Source organism: Lepisma saccharinum, chromosome 9, assembly GCF_977018435.1.
Source record: "Lepisma saccharinum chromosome 9, izLepSacc3.1, whole genome shotgun sequence".
NCBI lineage: Eukaryota > Metazoa > Arthropoda > Insecta > Zygentoma > Lepismatidae > Lepisma > Lepisma saccharinum.
Genome location: NC_139237.1, coordinates 93,099,364 through 93,124,227, shown reverse-complemented (window position 1 = coordinate 93,124,227; position 24,864 = coordinate 93,099,364). Strand labels below are relative to the sequence as shown.

The following is a 24,864-nucleotide window of genomic DNA, read 5'->3' as shown; positions in this document are numbered from 1 at the left end:
TTCGTGTGGATTATTTTACTTCTATGAGTTTGTAATGCTTTCTGCATGCACGTGGTTTTGTTTACAGAAGGTCTCAGGGTTTGTGATTTGAACTTTAGAGCATGTTATTTCATATTTCGTGTTTTCGTCAAAAACGAAATTTGCATGCCTCTAGTAATGATTGCTAACATTAAAAAGAAATAAGGAATAAAATAATAGATGTATATGTGAATGTTATAACTTAAATTAAAATTATCATATGTAAATATATAGCAAATTGTAAGAAGTTGAGGTGATGATATAAATTTGTCTCTCCTAAAAGATTTTTGATATATTAAGGCATTTACAAACCCCTTGTGAAAATTTTTGGTTTACATCAGTGGATGCACGTTTCAGTCGCAGTACCATAGCACTTTGGTTGCACGACACAATCGCTGCACCAACTCGGATGCACGTTCCAACCATGGCACCGAGTTCACACTTTGCGGTTGTTAGGAAGTATAGTTGGTGGCACATTCCAGCCGATGCCTCAAGGGTTGGGAAAAGCTAGTTCAGTGAAATGTAGATGCTGAAGATTAGGTGAATCCAAAAGTAACTGCGCCAGTTTTGTCCGTAAATACATTAGGACTTGCTTGTGATGCAGAATACGAAAAAGGTTAAGGCTAGACCTCAATAGAGACTGCTGCCTTTGGAACTAAATGAAGTCAGGAACAGTCCATACGAGGACCTGTCAATAAGTAATTCGAAGGATCTGCATGCATACCAGGTGCGGCTCATGCATAATTTTCCTGGGGGTTCACCAAAATTATGCAAAGTGGACTTATCTAAACCTTTTGAGACACTACACACTTTGGTTCATAGAGATAGTACTGGGAAAATTATCAAAATTTGGCCGGTAAATTACTGACAAAGTTAATTTGCTTTATGTTCAGATAACAGTGACAGCACCAAGGAGTGTGTGTGTAGGGAGAGATCCTTTTAAGTTAAGATTTTCGTATGGTATTGTATATAGGGGTATCTCAGAGTTCAGAAAATATTCTCGACTCAATTTTGCCTCTTCCACTCTTGCCACTTTTTCTGGTCCCACCACTGTCAAATAGACTATATTATTGGAACTGGATCCTGAACCTACAGTTAAAAATACAAATATCTGCCTGCTAAAATGAGTATGCATCAGTAATCGAACCCAAGACCCTTGATTACAAGATAATTCTTATATAACTATTCAAAAGTACAAATATTGTTAATTAAAATGATTTGATTCCATTCTATGCAATATGTTTCTTGCGATGAACAGAATTAAACAAGAATCAAAGCACACAAGAAATATTAAAACAAAATATATTGTTCACCTACTTGCATTACTGTGCATGTTTGTAGAGAAAGTCCATTCTCCTCTCCTTTCTTCTTGCAAATTTATCAATAATAGCCTCGTTGAAGTCTTGGATGCTACCAATGAACTCCTTTTCTATCGAAAGCATGGCCAAAGCTGTTAACCTCTCTTCTGTCATTGTGCTCCGGAGAAAAGTCTTCACATGTCTAAGGGTGGAGAAACAGCATTCAGCCTCTGCGGTTGTCACAGGAATGGTCACTAATATTCTTAATAACTTAATACACTGCCTGAAAGTTGTATATAAATTGTTCATCATGAACTGTAGTAGTGCTAAAGCTCCTGACACCTCCCGGAAGTCTTGACGCATGTAAAGGGTTTCCAGTTCTGTTCGAATTTTGTTTTCTTTAATGATGGGGTAAGCCTCTTAGAGTTTTTTGAAGGAACACATGTGAAAATTTATTTTCGTAAGTGGCAAATTTATCTGAGAGAAAAGGATTTGCTGCAAGAAGATGGTTGGTAAACTGAAAGCATTCCTTTGTGTGACTGATTATAACATCGCAAACTTCTTTTGCAGCAACATTCTTTGATGTGTTTGGTTCCCGACACCTTCACTTTGCTGATTGTGAAAATTCCTGGGATGATTCTTCAATTCTCTCAATATGTACGTCTGTTACTTTGTGAATTGTCAATTCGAACCACAGCATTGCATCTTTAACCTGTATAGGATCTATATCGGTTCTGTAATTGCTCATATAATATATTGACATGGGGCATTATGTGGTAGAATACTGACAACCAAAACTGGAAAGTTTCATTCTCTAGTTTTAAGCGAAGACCTCTTGTCTGAGCTATGGTGGAAGTTTGACGAGTAGTTCTTTCAATTTTCTCAAGACACTCAATTAAGGATTTCTTGTTTTCTTGCACAACCTGTACTGTTCTAAATTAAAGTTCCATCTTGTATTTGAAACATGGGGTACTTTTTTCCCAACAATTTAGATTAAAACCACAGTTCTTTGTGAGGAATGTGAGAAAAAAGTGGGAATTTCGCTCAGATCAGCAAAAAACACTCGTACATCTGTATTTTGGCTAGTTGTTTGTGCCAAAATTAAATTTAAAACATGAGCATAACAACGTCTGTAATATGCGTATTGAGAATCTTCTCTGAGCAAAGTCTGAACACCTGAGTGGCGACCACCCATGACATTCGCACCATCATAACTTTGAGAAATTACTTTATTCGGGTCCCCAACGATTTGCATTAGTGCTTCTCTGAGGCATGCTGATAGAGCTTTAGCATCATGGTCGGGGGAAGTGAAAGAGCCCCAAAACCATTCAACTGGGTTTCCATTGGGCAAAACATACCTCAGCACAAGAACCAATTGAAAAATTGATGAAATGTCTGTTGTTTCATCAGCAATTACCGACACAAAGTCTGCACTCGCTATTTCATCTTTTATCTTTTCGTGGCAAATTTCAAGCATGCACGATAGCAAATCATTTTGAATTTCCTTTACGTGTCCTTATAAAAACAGTTGCTTTTGATAAGTGGTCCCTGAGGGCAACGTCAAGTTCAGAACTGAAATCAACGAGGCCATGAAAACTGCAGGATTTTGTGACTCACTTGTTTCATCATGCCCCCTGCGTAAGTAAATTGCATTAATGGAAATAAGGTTAAATTTCTGTGAATAAATGTAATGTGAACAGCATGGGGCATTATTAACCTTTAGCAAGTGGCTGGTCCATTTATGAGTTGGCACCATGTGACAGCAATTAACTACAGATATTTCATTTCTGTCTTTTTTTAATCATTTATATACACGTGAAGGTGTGTCATCCTAGAATTACAATGCAATATAAGTATTGAATGTTCGTTAAAAGTTTTTTTTTTTTTTTTGTAGTTTAATATGAATTTTAAATTGCTTTCCAAGTGCATGTTTTAAAATTATTTAGAAGAATAAAAAAAGGGGTAATTTACTCAAGAAACCCCCTTCTCAATGAGCACCTGCAGCCCCACATTAAACTGAAGTGAATGGGACAGTTCCCAAATCAAATGTAACACTGCTATGTACCTACAATCATCTATAGTTGAAAATTGTGCCATAGTTCATCTTTAAAAAAAGAATTAAAATGTATTATACAATAGCTGAAGAGTATTGTTGCCAATTTAACCTAAGTAGGCTATTGTTCTAGTAATGAGTTTATTGTTTATTGAATTTATGTACCACAAAAGACCTCTTGGGGGAAATATTATCTTTTGTGAAATTAAAATATACTATAATATTTTTAAAAATCCCATCCCTGCTTGGCCCCTGTTTAGCACATGACAAGAAAATCTTTACAACAGGAGGACATACATAATCCCTATAATATTTATTGTAATACGACAATGTTTACCTACACTCTGTGGCAAAAAGAATCCCCCCTCGATAATGAAGTGTAAAAAATTTTCTTTGAAGCAGTATTTCTTCATTTGTGGATTTATTTCAACAGTGTAATAATTTTAAAGTACCTAGTTGTGCCATAAGTTCTGATCAGAACGCTACATTTTAAAAGTAGCTTCGCTACAGCTACAGCTACTCTCCCAAAATGTAGCAACGCTACAGCTACAGCTACATTTAGCAAAAAGTAGCTCGCTACGCTACTGCTGTTCGCTACTCGCTACTTCGCTACTTTTTGCGCTACTTCTGCATAAAAAAAAGACAACCATATGGGTATTAAAAATCTCCTACTACTGGTAAATAGATTCTGTTATTTATTATCATGATTCCAGTCATTCAATAATTTTGATAGCAGTGTTACTTCAGTTACTTATTTTTACTATAGGTTTTGAGAATACCATACCTATGCAAGTGGCATATCAATTCAAAAATGAATATTGCAATTAGGATGTTACCCAAATTAATGATTACAACTATACACAAATCAAATTTGGTAGGATTACGTATTTATGTTTACATCAACATATTTTTCTTGAGAATAAATATTTCATTTTTTATAGACTGATATGAAGTCAGCATTTTGAATGAAAAGTACCTGGAGCCCTTTAACTACAAAATGGCCCCAGGTTCGATTCCCAGGGGAGGCACATAGTGGTTCGGATCCAGACTCGATCAGCTTATCTATGCATAAAATAGACTCAAAACAAAAACTAGGAAAGACGCCAAGTTGGGAAGATGGGATCCTCCTGCTCCTCCATTCCCTACACTGCTCATCATTCATCATTCTTCTTCATCATTCTTAGTCGAAAGTGGCAGAAAGCGACAATAGATAAGAAAATATTTAAATAAACCATTCATCCTCATTGCCATGATTGAGATGAGTTGAAGAATAGATGAGGAGGTAAACAGAAGAGGACAAATGGGTGGTGGACTATATCAAAGCGTTCGAAGATTAATATGGAACAGGGATGTACCTATGAAACACATACTATGTGCCAATAATTACGTAAGGAGCAGAGACTTGGACAATGACAGAGAGAGAAAAGAAAAATGCAGGCAGTGGAGATAAAATTTTTAAGGAGTATATTGGGGAAGACTAGAAAGGATAGAATAAGGAATAAGGAGATCCGACAGACAGTGGGTGTAGTGAAGCTTCAGGACAGAATAGATAAGGCACAGATGAGATGGTTGGGACACATGAAGAGGATGCATGCAGCAAGACTACCAGTAAGAGCTTAGAATGCACAAAGAGTGGGAATAAGGTCAAGGGGGAGACCAAGATGTCGGTGGAAAGAGCAGATAGCGGAGAGTGTTAGGAGAAGAGGACAAGATTGGAACACCATTGAAAGAGAGGAGTGGTGGAAGAGCAGGAAAAAATGGAGAGGCTTGACTTCTATGCCAACCCAGTCAGAGGCAGGAAATGGCAAGGGATGATGATGTTGATGTCATGATTAGCAAAAGTTACAGAAAAGTGACACAAAAGTAGGAGATATACATAAATTTGAAAATTATGTATACGTATTAACTAAAGAAAATTGTCGTTCCTGCAGGAAAGTCAATAACTCGTAGACCTACATACTTTTTGCAATATGATAAAATTATTGAGGAAACTGTCGTGTAAACCTGACTGTTCTAAATGTATTGTAATTTTAAAATTTGTGAACAAATACTATCGCGAAAATAATTGTAATTCCAGAAACTCTATCATTCTTGTAACAATAATTTCCTGCTGCTGAGATCCTATATACTGACAATGATCAATGCTGTTACCGTACTGAGCCATTTATTGCTGGCACTATTCCCTTGTCAGTGCAGTGGAAAATCCATCACTCGTTTTTGCACTGCAAGTTGTGTCTTACACAGCAATTAATTACATTTTGGTGTCTCTTACATCATGAATATCCACAGGATTTGTTCCGGGGGTGACACAAACGAGGCACTTTTTTCCAGTGGTGCAGCAAACGAGGCATGTTTCTCCCCAAAATAGCGATGCAGCTAAAAAGACGTAGCTGGTAGCAGGAATATATTCATATGTCAGTTAGTTATCTGGATATCTGAATTATTCAGCTACTAATTAAATAAATTACGCAGATATCTATAATCTACAATCTAGATAATCTGTACCTCCATGTAATAGACTGTCTTTATGAACCTCCTGCAAAATTAAGGGTTATTGTCGATTTTTTCTGACGCTGTTGCCACATTCAAAATTCACCTCAAAATGCTTAGAAAAAATGTAGCTGTAGCGAAATTTTCGCTACAACTACAGGAATTTTGTAGCTTCGCTACCGCTACAACTACAATTTTCAAAATGTAGCGTCGCTACAGCTACAGCTACAAATATTGTAGCTAGCTACAGTAGCGACGCTACAAGTAGCTCGCTACTTCTTACCACTGGTTCTGATACACATGCCAGGGAGTAGAAATAAAACACAGTACACGTAGGTTGACAACTGAAAGGTCAATGAGCTTTATTGTGCCTCTCAGATGTACAGTAATACAACATTCACTTGAAATGGGCACCTTTTGCCTTGGCACAAGCCCGAAGTCTGTCTGGCCATGCATCTATTGCAGCACGGATCACCTCCATCGGAATTTCAGCGGCTGCTTTCGTCAAGGTCCGTTTCAAACTTTCCAAATTAGGGTGACGCTTTTGACAGACCTTGCCTTCCAACACAGACAAGAGTCTGTAGTCCAGTGGGTTCAAGTCAGGACAGCTCGAGGGCCGATCATCAGCTGCTATGAAGTGGGGCACATTGTTCCTGAACTACCGCTGAGTGGTCTTCGCTTTGTGTGCCGAGGCCAAGTCTTGTTGAAACGTCCAATCCTCTCCATGGAACAAGTATTTTGTTGAGGGGCTTCACCACTGGCTCTAAGATGGTATCTCAATACACTTTTGCAGTAGTTTTAACCCCTTTCTATCAAAAGTTCAGCTGTGTGACACCTTCAAAGCTAACGCCCCACCACACCATGATGGATGCAGGTTGATGGGGGACGCTGCACACATTTCTTCTTCTACTTAGCTTCTTGAGCACTTCGAGCATACACACGATCATTCTGGCGGTTATAGGATTCTTCTATGTCAAAAATGTTCTCGTCCGTAAAAATAATTCTTCTATGGCCGTTTCGACCATGTTGAAGAGTGCCTTTGCTTTTTGCTGTCGCTTACACTGTAGGTCTGCTGTGAGGAAATGCCCAGTTGTTCGTCGATAACCTTTGAGTCTAAGGTCTTCGTTAATGATGTGGCACATTGTTCGGAGCAATTACAGAATACCGGAAGTATCTCCAATTGCTTTCAAATTCGGCATACTCACTAATTTTGGTGTCCTAATCACGAATCTGCAGTTCAAAATTGGCGGTCACGTCTAGAAAATGCGAAATAAGTGGAAATAAGGGAATCCGTGAACGAAGTAAACACTGGTGATTTATGAAGGAAACAACAATCTTTTGCAATGATTAGCTTTCAAAAACTATGTTTATGAATACCCTGAATTTTTACTAAGCTTGCCTTACCTAACCTAACCTTATGTGAATGGTTCGTGGGGCAAGTATGTTTTTCATATTTACTGAAGATGCTATATTGTCACATGTAAAGCAACGCTCCATGGAACGGATAGCGAACTTCAGTTGTTCACATCATCAAACATGGCGACCATTAGTGTATCGACAATCATAGCTATAATTTATGCACGGTATTTCTCATTTTCTAGACGTGACTGCAGATTCATGATTTCAAGGTCAAAATTAGCGAGTATACCAAATTTGAAAGCAATCGGAGATACTTCCGGTATTCTGTAATTATACCCATTGTTCTTGTCGACACATTCATCTGCTTTGCAAGGAGAGACTTCTTGCAACAGGGATTCTATCGAATTCACTCCCTGACGGCTTTGGCAAGAGCTGGTGTTCAGACTGACCGCGGACGACCACTTCTAACTCGGCCAGCAATTCCATTAGTCTCAGTAAACCTTTTTATCGTGCGATAAACAAATAATCTTGTAATATAATTAAGCCTTGTTTCCATATTAAAAACACTAAGTTGGTGGCCGCGGTGGCTCAGTCGGTAACGCGTCTGACTACCATGCTAAAGGTCCCAGGTTCGATCCCCGGCCGGTTCAAATCCAGGAACTTTTCTAACGATGGAAGCGGCCCCGGTGCCCACCCAGCATCGAATAACATGGGTACTTGGGGGAAACCCTGGGGGGGTAAAGGTGGTCAGGGGCGTGATGCTGATCACATCACCCCCACTCACAACCGGATCAAGAAAGTGTGGGGCGTTACCCCCACACCCCCTATATGCCTTCATGGCGTTGTGCTAAGCACAGGGGAGCACTTTACCTTTTTTTTACCTTTAAGTTGCTGACCAAGGCAGATTTATTAAGAAATAAAAACACTTCAACCCTGTATCAGGGTCCTCCTCAGAGGAAGAACTAAACTAAACTAAAAATTTTTTTTAGTTTAGTTCTTCGTCTGAGGAAGACCCTGATACAGGGTTGAAACGTTACCCGTTAAGTTTTTTTTATCTTAATAAACTGCCTTGGTCAGCAACTTAGTGTTTACAAATAATCTGTTAATGCCCAGATGTTTTAGGTCCTTGAAAATCTTACCGGGCATCTTCTTTGCCTTGTACAAGGGAACCACTGCTGCACTCTCCTGTTCGATGTCCATTTTACACACTTTCGTAGCTCTTACTGACTACACAAAGCTTGAACAGACAACACCTATGTTTCTACGTGTGCTTTACCATCTTGCCACTAGATCGTGCTGGGTTTGCAGTGCCAGCAGACAGGCGATCACTTTGTATCAGAACTTATGGCACAACTGGGTACATACTATGTAGATGAAGGAGGGAGTTCTTACATTTTCCTACATTTTTGCACATTATTATTATTATTATTATTATTGTGACTCAAATTACGAAAATTCTTTGTTATATTTTTTATTGCAAATGTAGAGTATATTACATTTTTCAAGAAATAACTAAACAATAACGGAAGGAAATAAAGGCCATAAGCTTAACAATTGAATCAACTAACTGCTTTCTTTGTTGATTTCTTCATTATTACCTTCATTGTTAGAGTAAGTAAAATATCAGAAAATGTTAAAATTACGTACAGTATGTACAATTGTCAAAATAATTTTAAAAAATTAAACACTGCTTGAAAAAATGTTAGATTTTATCACAAGGGGGCAATTCTTTTTTGCCGTGGAGTGTAGCATACTTCTAGAGTAGGGTCTTATTGGCAAGTATCATATTTTTTTTTAAGTATTGTGTATACAATAACATTAGAACTTCTCGCAGTTGTAGGACCCTAACAGAATTACATATCAGAATTTTATTATTCACTAGAATTTATTGCAGGAGCTCTCCAAATAGCAATTTTTGCATAAAGTTGATTTTTTCTTCTGATTGTGTTGTTTTTGGAAGGTTACCAAAATTTCCTTTCCCATGAGATCATGATTCTTTCCCAATAATAACAATAATAAAAAATAATTTCTTTGTGCAAAACTGCAGATTTGAAAAGTGTGCATTTGAAAACCTCTCTCCCAAAGGTTAAGGCTGGAATAGGAAAAAAACAATTGTAGTGACAAATCTTTCAAAAGGAATATATATTGCCAATCATCATGTGTACTCAGAATGCACAGATGTAATTTATTTACAGAGTCAGGTATAAAATGAAAAACACCTTTTTGAATGGCATTATTGGTTTCATCTCTATTTACATGTATATTCCAAGTTCCAGGCAAATGCACGGCTTCTTCCGTACATGTGAATTAGATCGTGATGTATGTCTGTCTTTTGAAGTGCTCTTGCGAGATGTGCGCCTTGCCCTTCTCTTTGATCTGTGCCTCGAGTTTGACGATGTGGACGATGATTGTGATGTGGAGCTTTGTGATGATCTCGATCTGCTTCCTCGTGCTGGAGCATGACGTTTTGATGGCCTGCTTCTTGATAGATCTTTTGACCTGCATCTCTTATGCCTGGGTTTGGCTCTATATTTTGACTGATGACTTTGCTTGCTTTCTGAACGACATTCTGCACGTTTGTATTTCCTTTTGACGTGGTGCTTTGAAGACTTGTCTCTTCTTTCCATGTGATGCTTTATAGTTTTGCATGGGGATCTGCTTCTTGGCTCATGTCTTGATCCATCTTTTATTTGCTTCTTTGAGGGCTTTCGTGTTGATTTCTTCATGGTCTTAAGTTTCCCACCTTTCAGTTTTTTGTGACCTTCTGATCTGTTTCGTGACTTTCTACGGGACGCATAAACTACTAAGCATTTTAAACTTGACTTTAATCTAGATCTTGACCTGCTCTTTATATTTGACTGTGATCACTCTCTTTTTATTTTCTTCCTTCCCGTGCTCTTCTCTCGACTCCTGCTGTGTTTCGGTAACCTTGACTTACTCTTTGCTGTTCCATTTTCTTTCCTTGAGTGAGACCTCCTTCTCTTCGCTTTTGATTTACTTCTTTCTCGTGCATATTCTCTCTCGCTTACTCTTTTTGGGCTCACTTGACTTCTGCTTTGGATATGAGAAACTGCCTTCCTCCTTTTTATTTTTGAGATGCTTCTGCATTTCGATCTTCCTCTTCCTTTGTAAATTTCCCTTTCCCTAGATAATTTTCTTCCTGAGCATTGCTTCTTATTTGACTTGTGACACTGACTGTCAACTGTGTAACCCTGTGTGCATTGTCTGAGCCTCTTCATTCTTTTTTGACATGCTTCTGCTTTGGGAAGATGCATCACTTTTTTTCCAAGGAATTTCTTCGTCATCTTGTACCTTCCATTCTTAACCTCCAAGGTTCCCCTGCAAACCTCTTGTTGCAGGATTTGACGAACTGCCTGTCGTAGCAAAACTTTGGAGACATTAGCTTTGTATTCTTTGTGAATATCGTTGGTGACATCGTCAACCGTGAAGCCATGCTGATCCTTCAATTTACTTATAATTGAAATTACAACTGTCCAAATATTTTTGTTCTGCATTGCCAAGTTCTTCACGAGCAGATAATTTTGGTAAGAAAATTCAAAGAGCTCAGGATCCCTAAATTTAGGGACATGATGCTCAAAGAATTTCCTTTTGAGGGGGATTTCCTCTGAAGAGCTGTTGCTATGATACAAATGTTAAGATAACAGGTTGTCATGATGCCATTATTGCATAACTTAGTATTCAAAACAATTGGTACAAATCACTTCCAAAACAGTTATAGTGTCGTCACCCTGTAAGCAAGGAGTCCCTGGCTCGATACCCGGTAGAGGCACACAGTGGTTCGGATTCCACTTTAAACTGTAGTGTAGGTCCAGTCCCGATTAGCCTTTCTGTGCATGAAGTGGACTTAAGTAAAACCTCAAATCAACTCACAAGTAATACACTCCTGATAATGCAAGAACAATACATACTTAAGTGGGGAAATCTGTTAAAAGGGACGATTGACAAGAATTTACTTCTACTTGATATCACTGGCAATTGAAATTTTCCATTAACAGTCTAAATGCGATTCCATGCTGATGACAACTTTCACCTGAAAAACATTTTTACCACTTCGTTGTTGCACAAGCTAATATCAACAAAAAGATAAAAGGTAAAGTTCCCTGTGCATATAGCACCATGCCATGAAGGCACATTTAGAGGATGTGGGGCCCCACACATTCTCTATCGTGGCCATTTTGAAGGTGATGTGATCAGCACCATGCCCCAGCTGCCTTTATACTCCAGGGTCGTCCCCAGGTACCCATCAATTTGAAGCTGGGTGAGCCCCAGAACTGGTTTATGCACGGACAAGGCTGGAAAATTCCAACCTTAAATCACTCACCCTGGGGATCGAACCCAAGGTTTCCATGTGGCAGCCAGACACCTTATCAACTAGACCACTGCGGCTCCTCACAAGATCAACAAAGTGATCTAAATTTGAGTAATTTGTAACAGATGTTAAATGGGAATTGTGTGCATTTTGTTACATAGGGATGGGGTGTAAGTTGTGGTAAGTGCCACACTCCACGATTCCTCTGTGTACGACGTTGGGTACATTAGGCAATTGTGAGGAAATTATTTGGTGAGAATCCATGATGCAGTTACCAACTCCAGTTCTTTTTCAAATAGGTTCACATCCTGGCTAGCTGCAGGAGACATGTTCTCCAAACTGGAGACGAGGACTGGTTCATCGTGAGGGTGGAGAGGCCACTGGGCAAAGTCCAGAGGGTGCATCTGTGGCACGACTTCTCTGGAGCTAGTCCAAGTTGGTGAGGCTTCACTGATTTTCTCTACTTACATTAATTAAAGAGACATGGATGGATTGCAACAACATTTTTCAGTGTGTTTGCATTTGCGAAAAATCATTTGTCGAACGTTTGGTTCCTGCACAGTTCACATTCCAGAGTGGTTCTGTTTAAACTGTAGGTTCAGTCCTGATTAACTTACCAGAGCATAACATGAGCTTAAAGAAACTTAAAAAAAACAGTACATATGCTGACCAGTCTATATTTGAGTAAAAAGAAACACTCAACAATGTGGCGTTTCAACCCTTTATCAGGGTCTTTCACCAAACTCAAACTCTGAGGTTTTTCCTGAAATATATACTGCCGTGGTCAGGATATGTAGTGTTTTTTTCCAAAACAGAACTGGAAACTTAATTCAATTCATGTTCTCTATTACTACTTGTGACTGGCAAATCTATTAAATGTAAGTTATGAGTTTTCGTATTTAACGAAATGCTGTATGTCAATAAAATGTGTGTACTATCATGTAACTTGTGGTATTATAGGTATTGTGAGAAGATCGTAGTGCACGACATACACACAGACGAAGTGTGGTACTTTGCTGTTGACAAGTGGCTGGCACCAGGGCATGGGGATGGCAGTGCCAGCCTCTGCGTGTCTTCCGCCGCACCAAAAGACCTCCTTGTCCAGAGGCGTTATTTCAAGGGCACTGCCCTGAAGCAGATAGACTACGGCCTTCACAGTTGGATAGGGATGTTCTACAGGTAAGTCATTCAATTCATGCAAGTAAATTTTCGAATTTTTTTTATTGTCAGCTTTCTGACAATGAATATTATGGTTGAGCCAACCCACTCTCAGTTGCCACCGATACTTTATTATTACAGTAGTTTGTAGTTATAATAATAATAACCTTAGGTGTGACAGCCCATGGGGGCCAGTGCCTACCCACTGACTGGGTGGTGGAAGATCGTCCAACCATGCGGTCAGCTGAATCCCCAGTCATTGTTGAAGGTTTCCATAAACATATTTCTTCACGATGCTGGGTGACCGCCAGTCACATACACAGGTCAAAATCTCAATAAAAGTTATGCTTCCCCGAGAGACTTGAACCTGCACACAAAGCTTGTGTACTAGTTCACTCAATAATGTCTAATTCCTTCTGTTGTAATATATATATACAGGGTGGCCCAGAAGTAGGTATACAGTACCAGTGACTTTATTCATCTACAATTAATGAACAATTTTTAGCCACGCAAGTGTTCGAAATGTCCTCCATCAACATTGCAACATTCCTTAAACCTTCCCTGAAGACTGAGACACACAGAACGACACAAACAACAATGTCAGGGCCCGACTAGTGGTATATACTGTATACCTACTTTTGGGCCACCCCATATATATATTTTTATTTCTGCTTATGGAAAACTTGTTTTTGCCTTACAAGATGCTTTATTTGATCAACATACTTACATTTGCAAGGTTCCCACGTAGCCAGTGGTTAGCGCTTTTGCCTTTGGTGCAAGCGGTCCCAGGTTTGATTCCTGGTGGGTGCCTCCAAAATTTCAGCATTGGCCCAGCATCGTCAGGACAATTGGGAAGCTACTTGAAAAGAAGGCGTAGCAGGCTCCAGTAACGAATGCTAGAAAACAGTGGCGATGGGAACTGATGCGCTGACCACGCATCACCCAATGAAAAGCTGCTATGACAGGTCCTGGCCCTTCGAGGGCTGTTGCACCCCTGAGTTTAGTTATTTACATTTGCAACTACATTGAAAGCTATATATCCCAGAATGTGATAATGTTTCCATTTATTTTTTTGTGTGAAAACATTACACCCACTTGGGAAACAAATGAAGAACAAACACACTGTCTGCTTTTTTTAAAAGCGAGAATAGAGTGTTAAAATGGTGGTCATTTAATAACTTTTGTTACTCAATATTGGTGTAGAATTAAAGAAAGATGTGCATTTTGCATACTCTGAGGACATTTGAGTTCTGAAAAATGTCGATCAGATCGTCAACTCATACCTTTGTACTTCACTTTAGATATGAGCTATCTATTTTATTAAGGTATCAAAATCTTCTCACAGGCATCCACAAAGTAACTTCACCAGGAGGCAAAGGGTAGCCACAACACTAGCTTTTATCACCAATACGATGTTTGTACTCATATGGATATATGGCATCCCTTGTGTAGATGACCCAGGTCAGTAAATTATTATCATGATGAAAAATATACTTTTTGTGAAATAATGTATTAATACTTTACTTCAGTGAATGCCTTTAAAATATACATACAAGTAAATTTCAGTTGTTGTTACGAGGGCTAGTCCAAAAAGAATGAGAATGATTTTTTTACTCATGAAATACATTAGGCAGGGTACAGGTTGATATGGTCTTTTTTAAGTAGTCCCCATCGAGTTGTATACACTTGGCCCAACGTGTCTGCCAGTCCTGGAAGATGTGCTGGAACCTGTCTTTTGACATTGTCTTCAGAACCGCTTCAGCCTTCTTCAGAACGGCCTTTGATGAGTCGAAACGCTTGCTCCACAGCTCCGATTTCAGACGAGGGAACAAAAAAAGTGTTACACAGAGCAAGATCCTCGCTATATGGAGGGTGCGGGACACATTCAATGTTTTTTTCAAGCCAGATATTGGGCAACAATGTTGGAAACGTGAGGGCGTTCATTATCCTGGTGTAGGCGCCAAACAGATGGATGCAGTTCAGGGCATTTTTAACGGATGTGTTCAGCCAGGGTCTTCAAAACTGTCACGTAATACTGCCCAGTAACCGTGGTATGTTGTGGCATTCCACGGTAGTCGAAGAAGAAAATCACCATTACCTTATTTGCCAACGGAACATCTTTGGCTTTCCTTGGTGTCGGAGAAGTGGGTGATTTCCAGACTGTGCTTGCCTGTTTGCTTTCGGGATCTTTGTGGTGAAGTCAACTCTCGTCACCAGTTATGATGGAATTCAGGTAGGCCTCACCATGCTCTGCTACGAGACGCTGAAGCTCCCGACACACCTCCACTCTCACCTGCTTCTGTTCAGATGTTAGCAATCTCGGCACCCATCTTGCACATACGCGTCTCATGTGCAAGTGATCGTGCAGAATGGTGAATGCACTACCATGGGAAATGTGTAACACATCCACCAGTTTATCTGTTGTTATTGGGTGATCTTGCCGAACAATGACAGAAGCTGTGTTAACCATGATCTCGTTCACTGCGGTGGCCGGAGCACCCGGATGGCCCTGCTCTGTGGTCGAAATACGACCCTCCTTAAACTATTTGATCCACTGAAATGCGGTTGATTGTGGAAGGACATCTTCGCCGTATGCAACATTTTGTATGCTTCCGGGCAGATTTCTTCAGACTGACGCAAAATTTCAAAGCCGCGTACGCACATGCAATTTTATCTGCCGATTCCATGAGACACATTCTTCTCGCGCAAATTTGTTTCACCGCTGTATGTTCACTGTGAGATATATAAAAAAAAAATTCTCACTCCTTTTTGACTAGCCTTCGTATTAATTGATATTGAGTCAACTATTGTCGATGCCAGAATCTGGGGATGGACCAGTCTGAAAATTTCTCAATACCAGTAAAAACTTGCAAATATTTCATGCATTTTATTTCGGATCAATATCCCATCGCCATCATCAGCAACTTGTATGTTAGTACTTTGTTGGTATTGGTAAAAGTTTCAAAACTGTGTATCCCAAAAAATTAGATTAAAACAGTAGTCAGTCACAATGCATAAGTGTACCATAATAAAAGTTTTATTACAAAGCAAGTAATGAACATTTTTAAAACTATGTTATGTTATATGAAGGTTTTTAGATGCTTCATTTAGCAATGAAGTTAATTACGTGACACAAGATGTTGTCTTGCAGCTTGTGCTGAAAAATACATGTTGATTCACTATTTAACATTACAATGGCACATTCCTCGTTTTACAGGAAGTAACGTTTTACAAACTTCTCTTTTGAATCTCTCCAGACTTCATGTAGTTGGAAGAAGGAAAAGGGAGGGTGCTATGGGTTAAATATTTTATTGTATCAATTCCTGGAACTGTAAATATCAATAAGTCTGAAATGTCACACCTTTTAAAAACAAGAAGCGTGCTGTCTATAATATTACATAGTGAATAAAAATTAATTATGTTGCTTTCAGCTGGTCAGTTGGATGAAGGTGGTCACTTCCTGTTTTCTTGGGATGATGCCTTTTCTGGGTTCATTGCTGCATGCATTGTCATGCCCCTTCAGCTGCTTCTCATTATAGGATTCAGGTATGTTCCCACGTATTTATCTCTTGCATTATTTTCTCTCTAGTAACTTGCAATCTTACAATTCAACCAAGAACAGAAATAGTCTCTGCTGCTGTTGAATTATTATCAATACTAAAAAAGAAGGGAAAGTAATCACCACAGGATTTTATTTGCCGACAAAAAAAAATATATATACCCAAATGTGCTGGTTACTGGGACGGACGGGTAAAGGAAGTCAGAGCCATTTCACGGGAAAGCACCAATCTCAACAGGGACGTGGGACTCCGGCTCAGTCACGCCTGGGACCCACTCCTCCGTAAAAACAAGACACCAGCCAATGAGAACACCAGGATCCAGAGAGAGCCAATAGGAAGACAGAGTCCAAACTCCGCCACATTATAGTCATGTATATTAACCTACACTGGAACCCTTTTCTCATTCCCTGAAGATGAGAGCAATGTATGCCCTCGAAACGATGGAAGCTAACTACAATTTAACCTGGCTGGTAACCCGAGAACACGTGTTCGTAATCACCATGTACTCCTGCCCCTGTGTTGCCAAAATGTGAGTCTTCACCTTTATTCAGTGCCAAGTGTTGATCATCATGAAAGGGGAAAACCATACACAAAGCATAGACATAAAACTTAAGGTTGTTGAATTTTTTTGACAACAAAGCAAGGGAAAGAAGTTATAAATACGGCAATATGGGGGCACACAGACGAGAGGAGAAAACAAATTACTGCTCGCTTTAGTTTGCAAGTTGGCAAAGTTTTTTTCTCATCTTGTTTGAACTGTATCTGCATAAGATAGGGGGAAGGCCTAAATGAGGCACTTTGTATTGCATTTTGCTTGTGCACAGTTGTAATAATTGGGCAGCAGGTTGTGGCCATCAGAAGAAAGAAACTGTAGGCAAGATATTAACATTTGTTAAGTAGAGTAAAAGACTAATGTGTGGTTATGTATCTTTAAAATGATCCAGATTTTCAAACTCATCTGGTCTCTTCTTCAGGGTTTGAGAAGAAAAAGTTTTACATGGGGTAAAAGAGGTAACTTCCTTCACACCAGGAAGAGGTGAATAGCATACACCTTATGTCAAGGTGTGTTAGTTAAACTACACTTCATGGCACAACAACCCTATGAGTGCCAGGGCTTGTCAAGCAGCCTTTCATTGGCTTATTTGAGTCCCTTCACCGCTGTTTTCTAGCTTTCCAAACCTGAGTCCACTAGTAGTTCCTAAATTTTCATGACAACATTTTGCTTGCACACAAGGTGAGACTGCTAACTATTCAGCTATGTGAGAGCTAAGTTTTGTTATTAGTAGTTATAATTAATATTTGTGCATTATGATTGTGAGTGAGGATGATGAAACAGGTGAGTGGAGAAGGTTACATAATTTGTATTCATGTCCAGATATTATTACAATAATTAAATCAAGAAGACTTAGGTGGGCAGGCTGTATGGCAGGAATGGGAGAGGAAAGAAGAGTTTACGGGATTCCTGTTGGGAATCCTGATGGTAAGAGACCTGTAGGAAGGCTAAGACGAAGATGGGGAGATAACGTTGAGATGGACCTAAAGGAAATCGGTAAGGATGGAAGAGATTGGATTGATCTTGCCCAGGATAACGACAGATGGAATGCTTGTGTTTCTGCAGCCATAAACCTTCCGATTTAAGAATTCTGGAGAGTTTGTTAGTTTAGTTATTATGGTCGTGGTGAAATTACCAAAGGGATTGTATTTTATACTTTAACAGGTGGTCAAATCCTGTAGCTAAAGAAATGTCTGGAAAGGAAATAAAGGAGAAGCTGAAACTGAACATCAAAGAAGAAAGGTACCATGCTGAAAGTGTTCCGTATGTAATTGACAGTCCAGAACGTGGGGACCATGATGCAAGCAACGAGCCATATAAATTAATAGACCCTTGGATGTTCTCCAAGCCAAGCAGCCAAAACAGTGGGCCATTGGGGAAATTGGTGAGCTTCCTGGGTTACCGAAGGCAAAGAGAGGGAGGCGAGACGAGGAGAAGTCTGTCGATGCGGAGGAATGCCATGGTGCAGGAGAGGCTCTCTGCTGGGGAGTCGATGCTGCAACACTGCGAATACCATTTTGTCCCTCAGCTGCAAGGGGTGAAGCTAGCCTTGGCAAGGAAACCACTGCCATACTGGTTCAGATATATTACATGGTGAGTTTTCGTGTAAGATTTGCAAGTTATGTAAAAATGCAACATGGAGTTGTACATGTCTCCCTAACCATGGATGATGTTAGTTTTAAAAACATCAAAATGTTGCATGTTATAAAATGATCAATGTGCTATTTATAAATATACAGTGAATAATAATGTATCTTCAAAATTATTTTCAGAAGTTCTCATTATCTTCATTCCCTTGAATAATTTAGTGTCTTATGTGTGGTATAACAGTGCAAATAATACACTAATCATACTAAAATGTTTGTGAAATGTCACCATGGGTTCTTTTCATTTTAGTAACAATCAGAATATATTTTCCACCACAAGCTACAAGAAAATAATTACAGTTGTTAAAAATTTATTGCAGTTACTTTGTCCTTCCAAGTCATGAGATTGAGACCGACGGACCGATCCTCATATTATGTTACTGTCAGATTAAAGATTATTGATACTCGAGTTTGGACTGCAATTAAAAATTAACCAGTAGACCTACATAAAAACGAGTTGCATCAAAATTTAGCTTATTCAATTTTGTGTTAATCTATGCTAATCAATTTTTTTTTTAGTATGCCTTTTATTTTTTTATCGTCATGAGAACAAAAACTTGCCTTTTTTTACTTTTGCAAACGATCGCTCTCTTTAAACTTCTATACATCAAAAACGATTGGTTTTATTCAAAGAATAAAAGATGTACATAACCCGTGGCAACATCGCACATAGTGATGTCCGTTGAACTGTGGAAACGGCAGGTTGTATTGCGTGAGGGGTTGCCATGTTCCACATGCATCTTGAATAAAAATTTGTATAAAATCGGTTTCGCAATGTGAATTGACAATAATAATGGATTTTGAAAACGGATGCAAAGCACTTCAAAGCCCGACCAATATTGTACCCAATACTAAGAAAAAGTTATTTCGCAAAATTGATGATAACAGTTTTTTGACAAATTTTAAAAATCAGAAGATTAAGAATTGTGTTTAAAACCTTTCTGCATGCACATACTAAAATTTCGTCACCATCGGACCAATTGTTTTTGATTTATAGAATTTTAAAGATTGCAATTGTTTGCAAAAGTAAAAAAAAAGCCACTTTTTTGTCCTCACTAGTATAAAAAATAGAATGGATACCGAAAAAATTTTGTTAACATAGATTAACGCAGAATTGAATAAGCTAAATTTTGACGTAACCCCTTTTTATGTAGGTCTACTAGTTAATTTTTATTTGGAGTCGAAACTTGAGTATCTATAATTTTTAATCTGACAGTAAAAGTGGTTTTAAGTGATATTGACAGCTATGATCAATACCGTCAATTGACGAACTACTCTGAACTCACCCTCAAATATTTTATTCAAGTATTCTAATATTTGCATTTTAAAATATCTGCTTGGGTATTACTACACTAACATGAGCATTAGTAATTAGTACATTTCTTTATCCCACAGGTGTTTGTGTTCAGCTACTATTGCATTCAGTTCTTACTTCGTTGCCCTCCACTCTCTCTCGTATGGGTGGGTAGTGAGCATGAGATGGCTTGTGTCCTTCGCTGCTGCCATTCTTTTAAGCATTTTTGTCATTGAACCATTCAAGTTTTTTATTTTTGCATTGTGTCGAACGGTGTGGAGCAAGGCTAGTCTTATTTCAGTGTTATTTTTAATTTCACATGTATGTCCAAGGAGCAGTCAAAATATAACCTGCAATTTGTTGTAAACTTACTACGAAAGAATTGTTGTGAATTCAATTGTAATATATATAGATATGTCTTGGGATGTTTTTATTACTATTGATAATTATACTTCAAAAGAAACATTGAATTATTCTCAGGGAGAGTGTGTCCTGCCATATAGTATCATGGTAGGTGCTTTGGTGTCTTCCGCCGGCGCCAAACATTGCAGGTCAAAATGAGTGTTTCACCAAAGTTTAATTGCATGGAGCTATGTGGTTTTTGCGTGCAGAAGGCTTAAACCAATTGAGATTCATCAACGGTGTTTGTGATTTATGGTGAAGCCACATGTATGAGTTCATAGAAAAAATGAAGAACGACCCCACAGCTCTGCAAGATGCTTAGCCATCCTCTTAGCATCGTGAATCCAGACATGGTCAAGCCATTGAGAACCAAACTGTGAATAGCAGAAGCTACTATGACAGCCAACTGAAGCCATGAAGCAATTATCCACAGTACAATCCAGAGTTATATGTCCAAAGAAATCTCCAGCATGGCAACACCAGGCCTCACACAGCAAATGCCATGACGGTGACATTGCAGAACATGAAGTTTGAGGTCCTGCCACACACTCCTTATTCCTCACACCTGGGACTGTAATTTTTAAATTTTTGGCCCTCTGAAAGGGTCCTTGCAGGGCTGCAAATTCAACTCTGATGACAATATCAAGTCTGCAGTTCATGAGGTGCTCAGGGGCCATCCAGAAGTGTTATTTTTTTCCCCCTGGAATACAACAGCTAGTTGCCTGTAGGAGCAAGTGCATTGAACTGCAGGGGGATTATGTTGAATTATAAGCATTTTCTTCATTTTCTCAATAAACCACAATGTTATTTCAGTTTTCTGGCTATTTTTTGACTGTACTTTGTACATACTGTAGTAATAAATCTGTAGTTTCAGTTTGAAGGTTTGGTGACACATATATATTTTGAACATTGTGCTTTAATCTGTGTAGTTGTGTGTGTGTGTGTGGTGTGTTTAGTAGAATATGTAAGACATGAATTTTGTGAGTTTTGTAACAAATGTGGTTTTAATTTTGAATGTTTTAAAACAAACAAACATGTAGATATCAATACAGCAAAGAACAAATGTAATGTAATTGTCCATGTATTTGCCAGGATGAGTTAGTTCTCTATCTTGCACACATCATAGATAATTTATATTTACATGCTATTTAATACAGTTGTTAAAGATTATAAAGATTTTGTAATATTAGAGGAGTTTAATGAATACTAGTTCATGTATGACATTTGAAATTTACCATTTGTTCAAAATGTATATGGTGTCTGTGCTTTGTATATAAGAATAACAATTATAACACCATGAAGCCTTGTTTCCATGATTATGAAAAAATATAAATATGCTGACCAAGGCAGTAATTTATTTTATTAAAAACATAAACTAAACGTAACGTTTCAACCTTCTAGCAAGGTCTTCATCAGACTCTGTATCAAGTACAAAAGTAACGAGATACACAAGAAGGGCATTATATATACACAAACTTCACTCCCTCCAGACTATTAGAAAGTTGTTAGGAACTTTCTAGCACGTGGCTTTCACTTTCCAACTGTACTTTCACCTAAAAGGCTAAACATAATTACTTTCATATAGAATGTGAAGAGATATTCATATAGAATATCTCACGCTCTTTTTCCTTCATTTTTCTCCCTTCTCCTCTCCTCTTTCTCTCTTGTCCTTTCCACTCTTTCTAACACTTTCTTCCATTCTTTGTTTAACTTCAGTCCCCCATTCCAGTTCATTGTGTCTTCTTCACCTTTCTTCTCTATTTCCTTGGCTTCCTTCCATTTTCTCACTAACATTCTCTTCTCCCTTCCTATCTGCTTAGCCTCATCCCACTCTATGTCATGTCCTGTTTCTCTCGTGTGTTTAAATATCGCATTTCTCTCTCTCTTAAGTCGTACATCATCCCTATGTTGTTTCAACCTATCTTTCAGTCTCTTTTTTGTTTCTCCTATGTACACACTCTGACATTCTTTACATAAGCATCTTAGGAATAGCATCTTAGGAATAGCGAAGAATGCAAACAAGAAAAAGGAAAACAGAGAAGAGGAAGAGGAAGGGATTATCTACGAAGTAAAATGTAAAGAATGTCAGAGTGTGTACATAGGAGAAACAAAAAAGAGACTGAAAGATAGGTTGAAACAACATAGGGATGATGTACGACATAAGAGAGAGAGAAATGCGATATTTAAACACACGAGAGAAACAGGACATGACATAGAGTGGGATGAGGCTAAGCAGATAGGAAGGGAGAAGAGAATGTTAGTGAGAAAATGGAAGGAAGCCAAGGAAATAGAGAAGAAAGGTGAAGAAGACACAATGAACTGGAATGGGGGACTGAAGTTAAACAAAGAATGGAAGAAAGTGTTAGAAAGAGTGGAAAGGACAAGAGAGAAAGAGGAGAGGAGAAGGGAGAAAAATGAAGGAAAAAGAGCGTGAGATATTCTATATGAATATCTCTTCACATTCTATATGAAAGTAATTATGTTTAGCCTTTTAGGTGAAAGTACAGTTGGAAAGTGAAAGCCACGTGCTAGAAAGTTCCTAACAACTTTCTAATAGTCTGGAGGGAGTGAAGTTTGTGTATATATAATGCCCTTCTTGTGTATCTCGTTACTTTTGTACTTGATACAGAGTCTGATGAAGACCTTGCTAGAAGGTTGAAACGTTACGTTTAGTTTATGTTTTTAATAAAATAAATTACTGCCTTGGTCAGCATATTTATATTTTTTCATAAGAATAACAAGTATTTCTTGTCATTTTTAGCTTGAGCATGTAATATTTTGAACAATTTACCTTAACTTATATATTTTTGAATAAATGTTTTTAAAATTGTTCATGTTTTTATACCAATTCTCTATTATGCTAAATTAATTCAATTATGATATCCCATAGATATGTCTTGGGATGTTTTTATTACTACTGATAATTATACTTTAAAAGAAACATTGAATTATTTAAAGTCCAATGTGTTTCTTTCATTCCAGACTTTCTCCATTCAAGACAGATCTCGCTTAGCACTAACTGTAGAGGATCCAGAAATCTATTTCCACACATGTCCTGTAAGAAGTGAACGCTGTGCAGATATGTACAAACCACTACCACTGGAAGCGGTAAAAGTTAGTAATTATTCTTTTTCTAAGATGCATTAAAAGTACTTGTGTTCATATATCTTTGCATAATATAAGAAAATAAATCTTTACATATCTTCTGTAGTGTCCTGTTTGCATTAATGTTTCCTCACTGCTGACAGCATGGTGTAATAAGGATTTATTGTTCATGTCAACCTCCACCTGGTGTGAGGAGTATCCCCTTGAAGTATATTTTAGGGATGGACCGATATGAAATTTTGGCCGAAACTGATAAAGTAGCAATATAAAATTTACTGATACTACATCCGATCTGTTGTTTGCATACTTAGCAGCAACACTTGCTAATAGACTGAAGGCACCATGTCGCTTGTCACTTCGTTGGGAACTCCTCCTGTGGCACGTCGCTTCAGTCTAAGTACCCTTCCTTTAACTCTTTTGCTGCGGAATTATCTGGCACACAATATCCCTTGGCTGCGTAATTAAATTTGAAAATATATTTTTTTTTATAAAAAAAATAATTTTCACAATTACATTGCATTATATATGAGAGAGAACTTACAAAAGTCATTCCTTGCACTGGAAAACCATTCTGTAGTCCCTGGTGGTATGATATTTTGAAAAATTTTGAAATTTTGAAGAAAAAAAAACATTTTTTTAGAAACAATAATTTTACAAACATTTTTTTAGAAACAATAATTTTACACAATTAAATTGCAAAATATGTTATAGAGAACTTACAAAAGTCATTCCTTGCACTGGAAAACCATTCTGTAGTCCCTGGTGGTATGATATTTTGAAAAATTTTGAAATTTAAAAAAAAAAAAACATTTTTTTAGAAAGAATAATTTTACAAAATTACATTGCAAAATATGTTATAATTTGAATTTGAATTTGAATTTAAAATTTTGGGTGCGTCAGCACTAAGGCTATTTTGCACCCGTCACACTATACGGGGTCCAGCCCCTTATCTTTACACATTGCAACTCTAACGTTGCTGAATTAAAATCATAAAATATTAAAATGTTCTGACTTTCGTTAAAAGCCGAGGCTGCAAAGAACACTCAGCACAAATAAGGACAAAACACAGGACAACACAAACAAAATTATACTGGCCATGGGGCCAGTCCAGGGTGTACTAATGTGGAAGTGAGGTTGACAGTTGGGTGTACTACGTGGAAAATCACCCCTTACACCCCAAAATATGTTATAAAGAACTTGCAAAAGTCATTCCTTGCACTGGCAAACCATTCTGTAGTCCCTGGTGGTATGATATTTTGAAAAAATTTGAAATTCCCGCATCTAGATCAATGCTGTCTTGCACTCTGCTCCATGATGTTACGGACGGCGGTACAAATTCTTCATCAGACACTACACAATCACTGTCACCACTTGAAGTCTCATAACAACTGTCGCTATTATCGTCACAACTTAATTCACCTTCTGATTCTGAATCGGCAAATAACAGTTGAGTAACATCATTATCAGACAAGTGTTGACAACTTGACGAAGCCATGTTGTTTACATTCGAACATGCATTTGAAACTGACATGTCAGAGCACTCAACGCTCGTATGTCAAAGAATTCTAAACGGAGGCGTAATTAGCGACATCATACGG

The 24,864-nt window shown here is 38.1% G+C and overlaps 1 protein-coding gene across 1 annotated transcript in view; it reads left to right on the top strand.

The window, feature by feature from the left end:
* LOC145992543 (polycystin family receptor for egg jelly-like) overlaps nucleotides 1-24,864 on the top strand; it is an 87,788-nt gene that overhangs the window by 47,058 nt on the left and 15,866 nt on the right. The window contains exons 23-29 of the mRNA XM_083128896.1: nucleotides 11,848-11,987; nucleotides 12,509-12,727; nucleotides 14,052-14,167; nucleotides 16,138-16,252; nucleotides 17,984-18,412; nucleotides 19,861-20,044; nucleotides 23,144-23,275. Of these exons, the coding sequence (XP_082985022.1) occupies nucleotides 11,848-11,987; nucleotides 12,509-12,727; nucleotides 14,052-14,167; nucleotides 16,138-16,252; nucleotides 17,984-18,412; nucleotides 19,861-20,044; nucleotides 23,144-23,275 (1,335 nt within the window). The remainder of the gene's footprint in view (nucleotides 1-11,847; nucleotides 11,988-12,508; nucleotides 12,728-14,051; nucleotides 14,168-16,137; nucleotides 16,253-17,983; nucleotides 18,413-19,860; nucleotides 20,045-23,143; nucleotides 23,276-24,864) is intronic.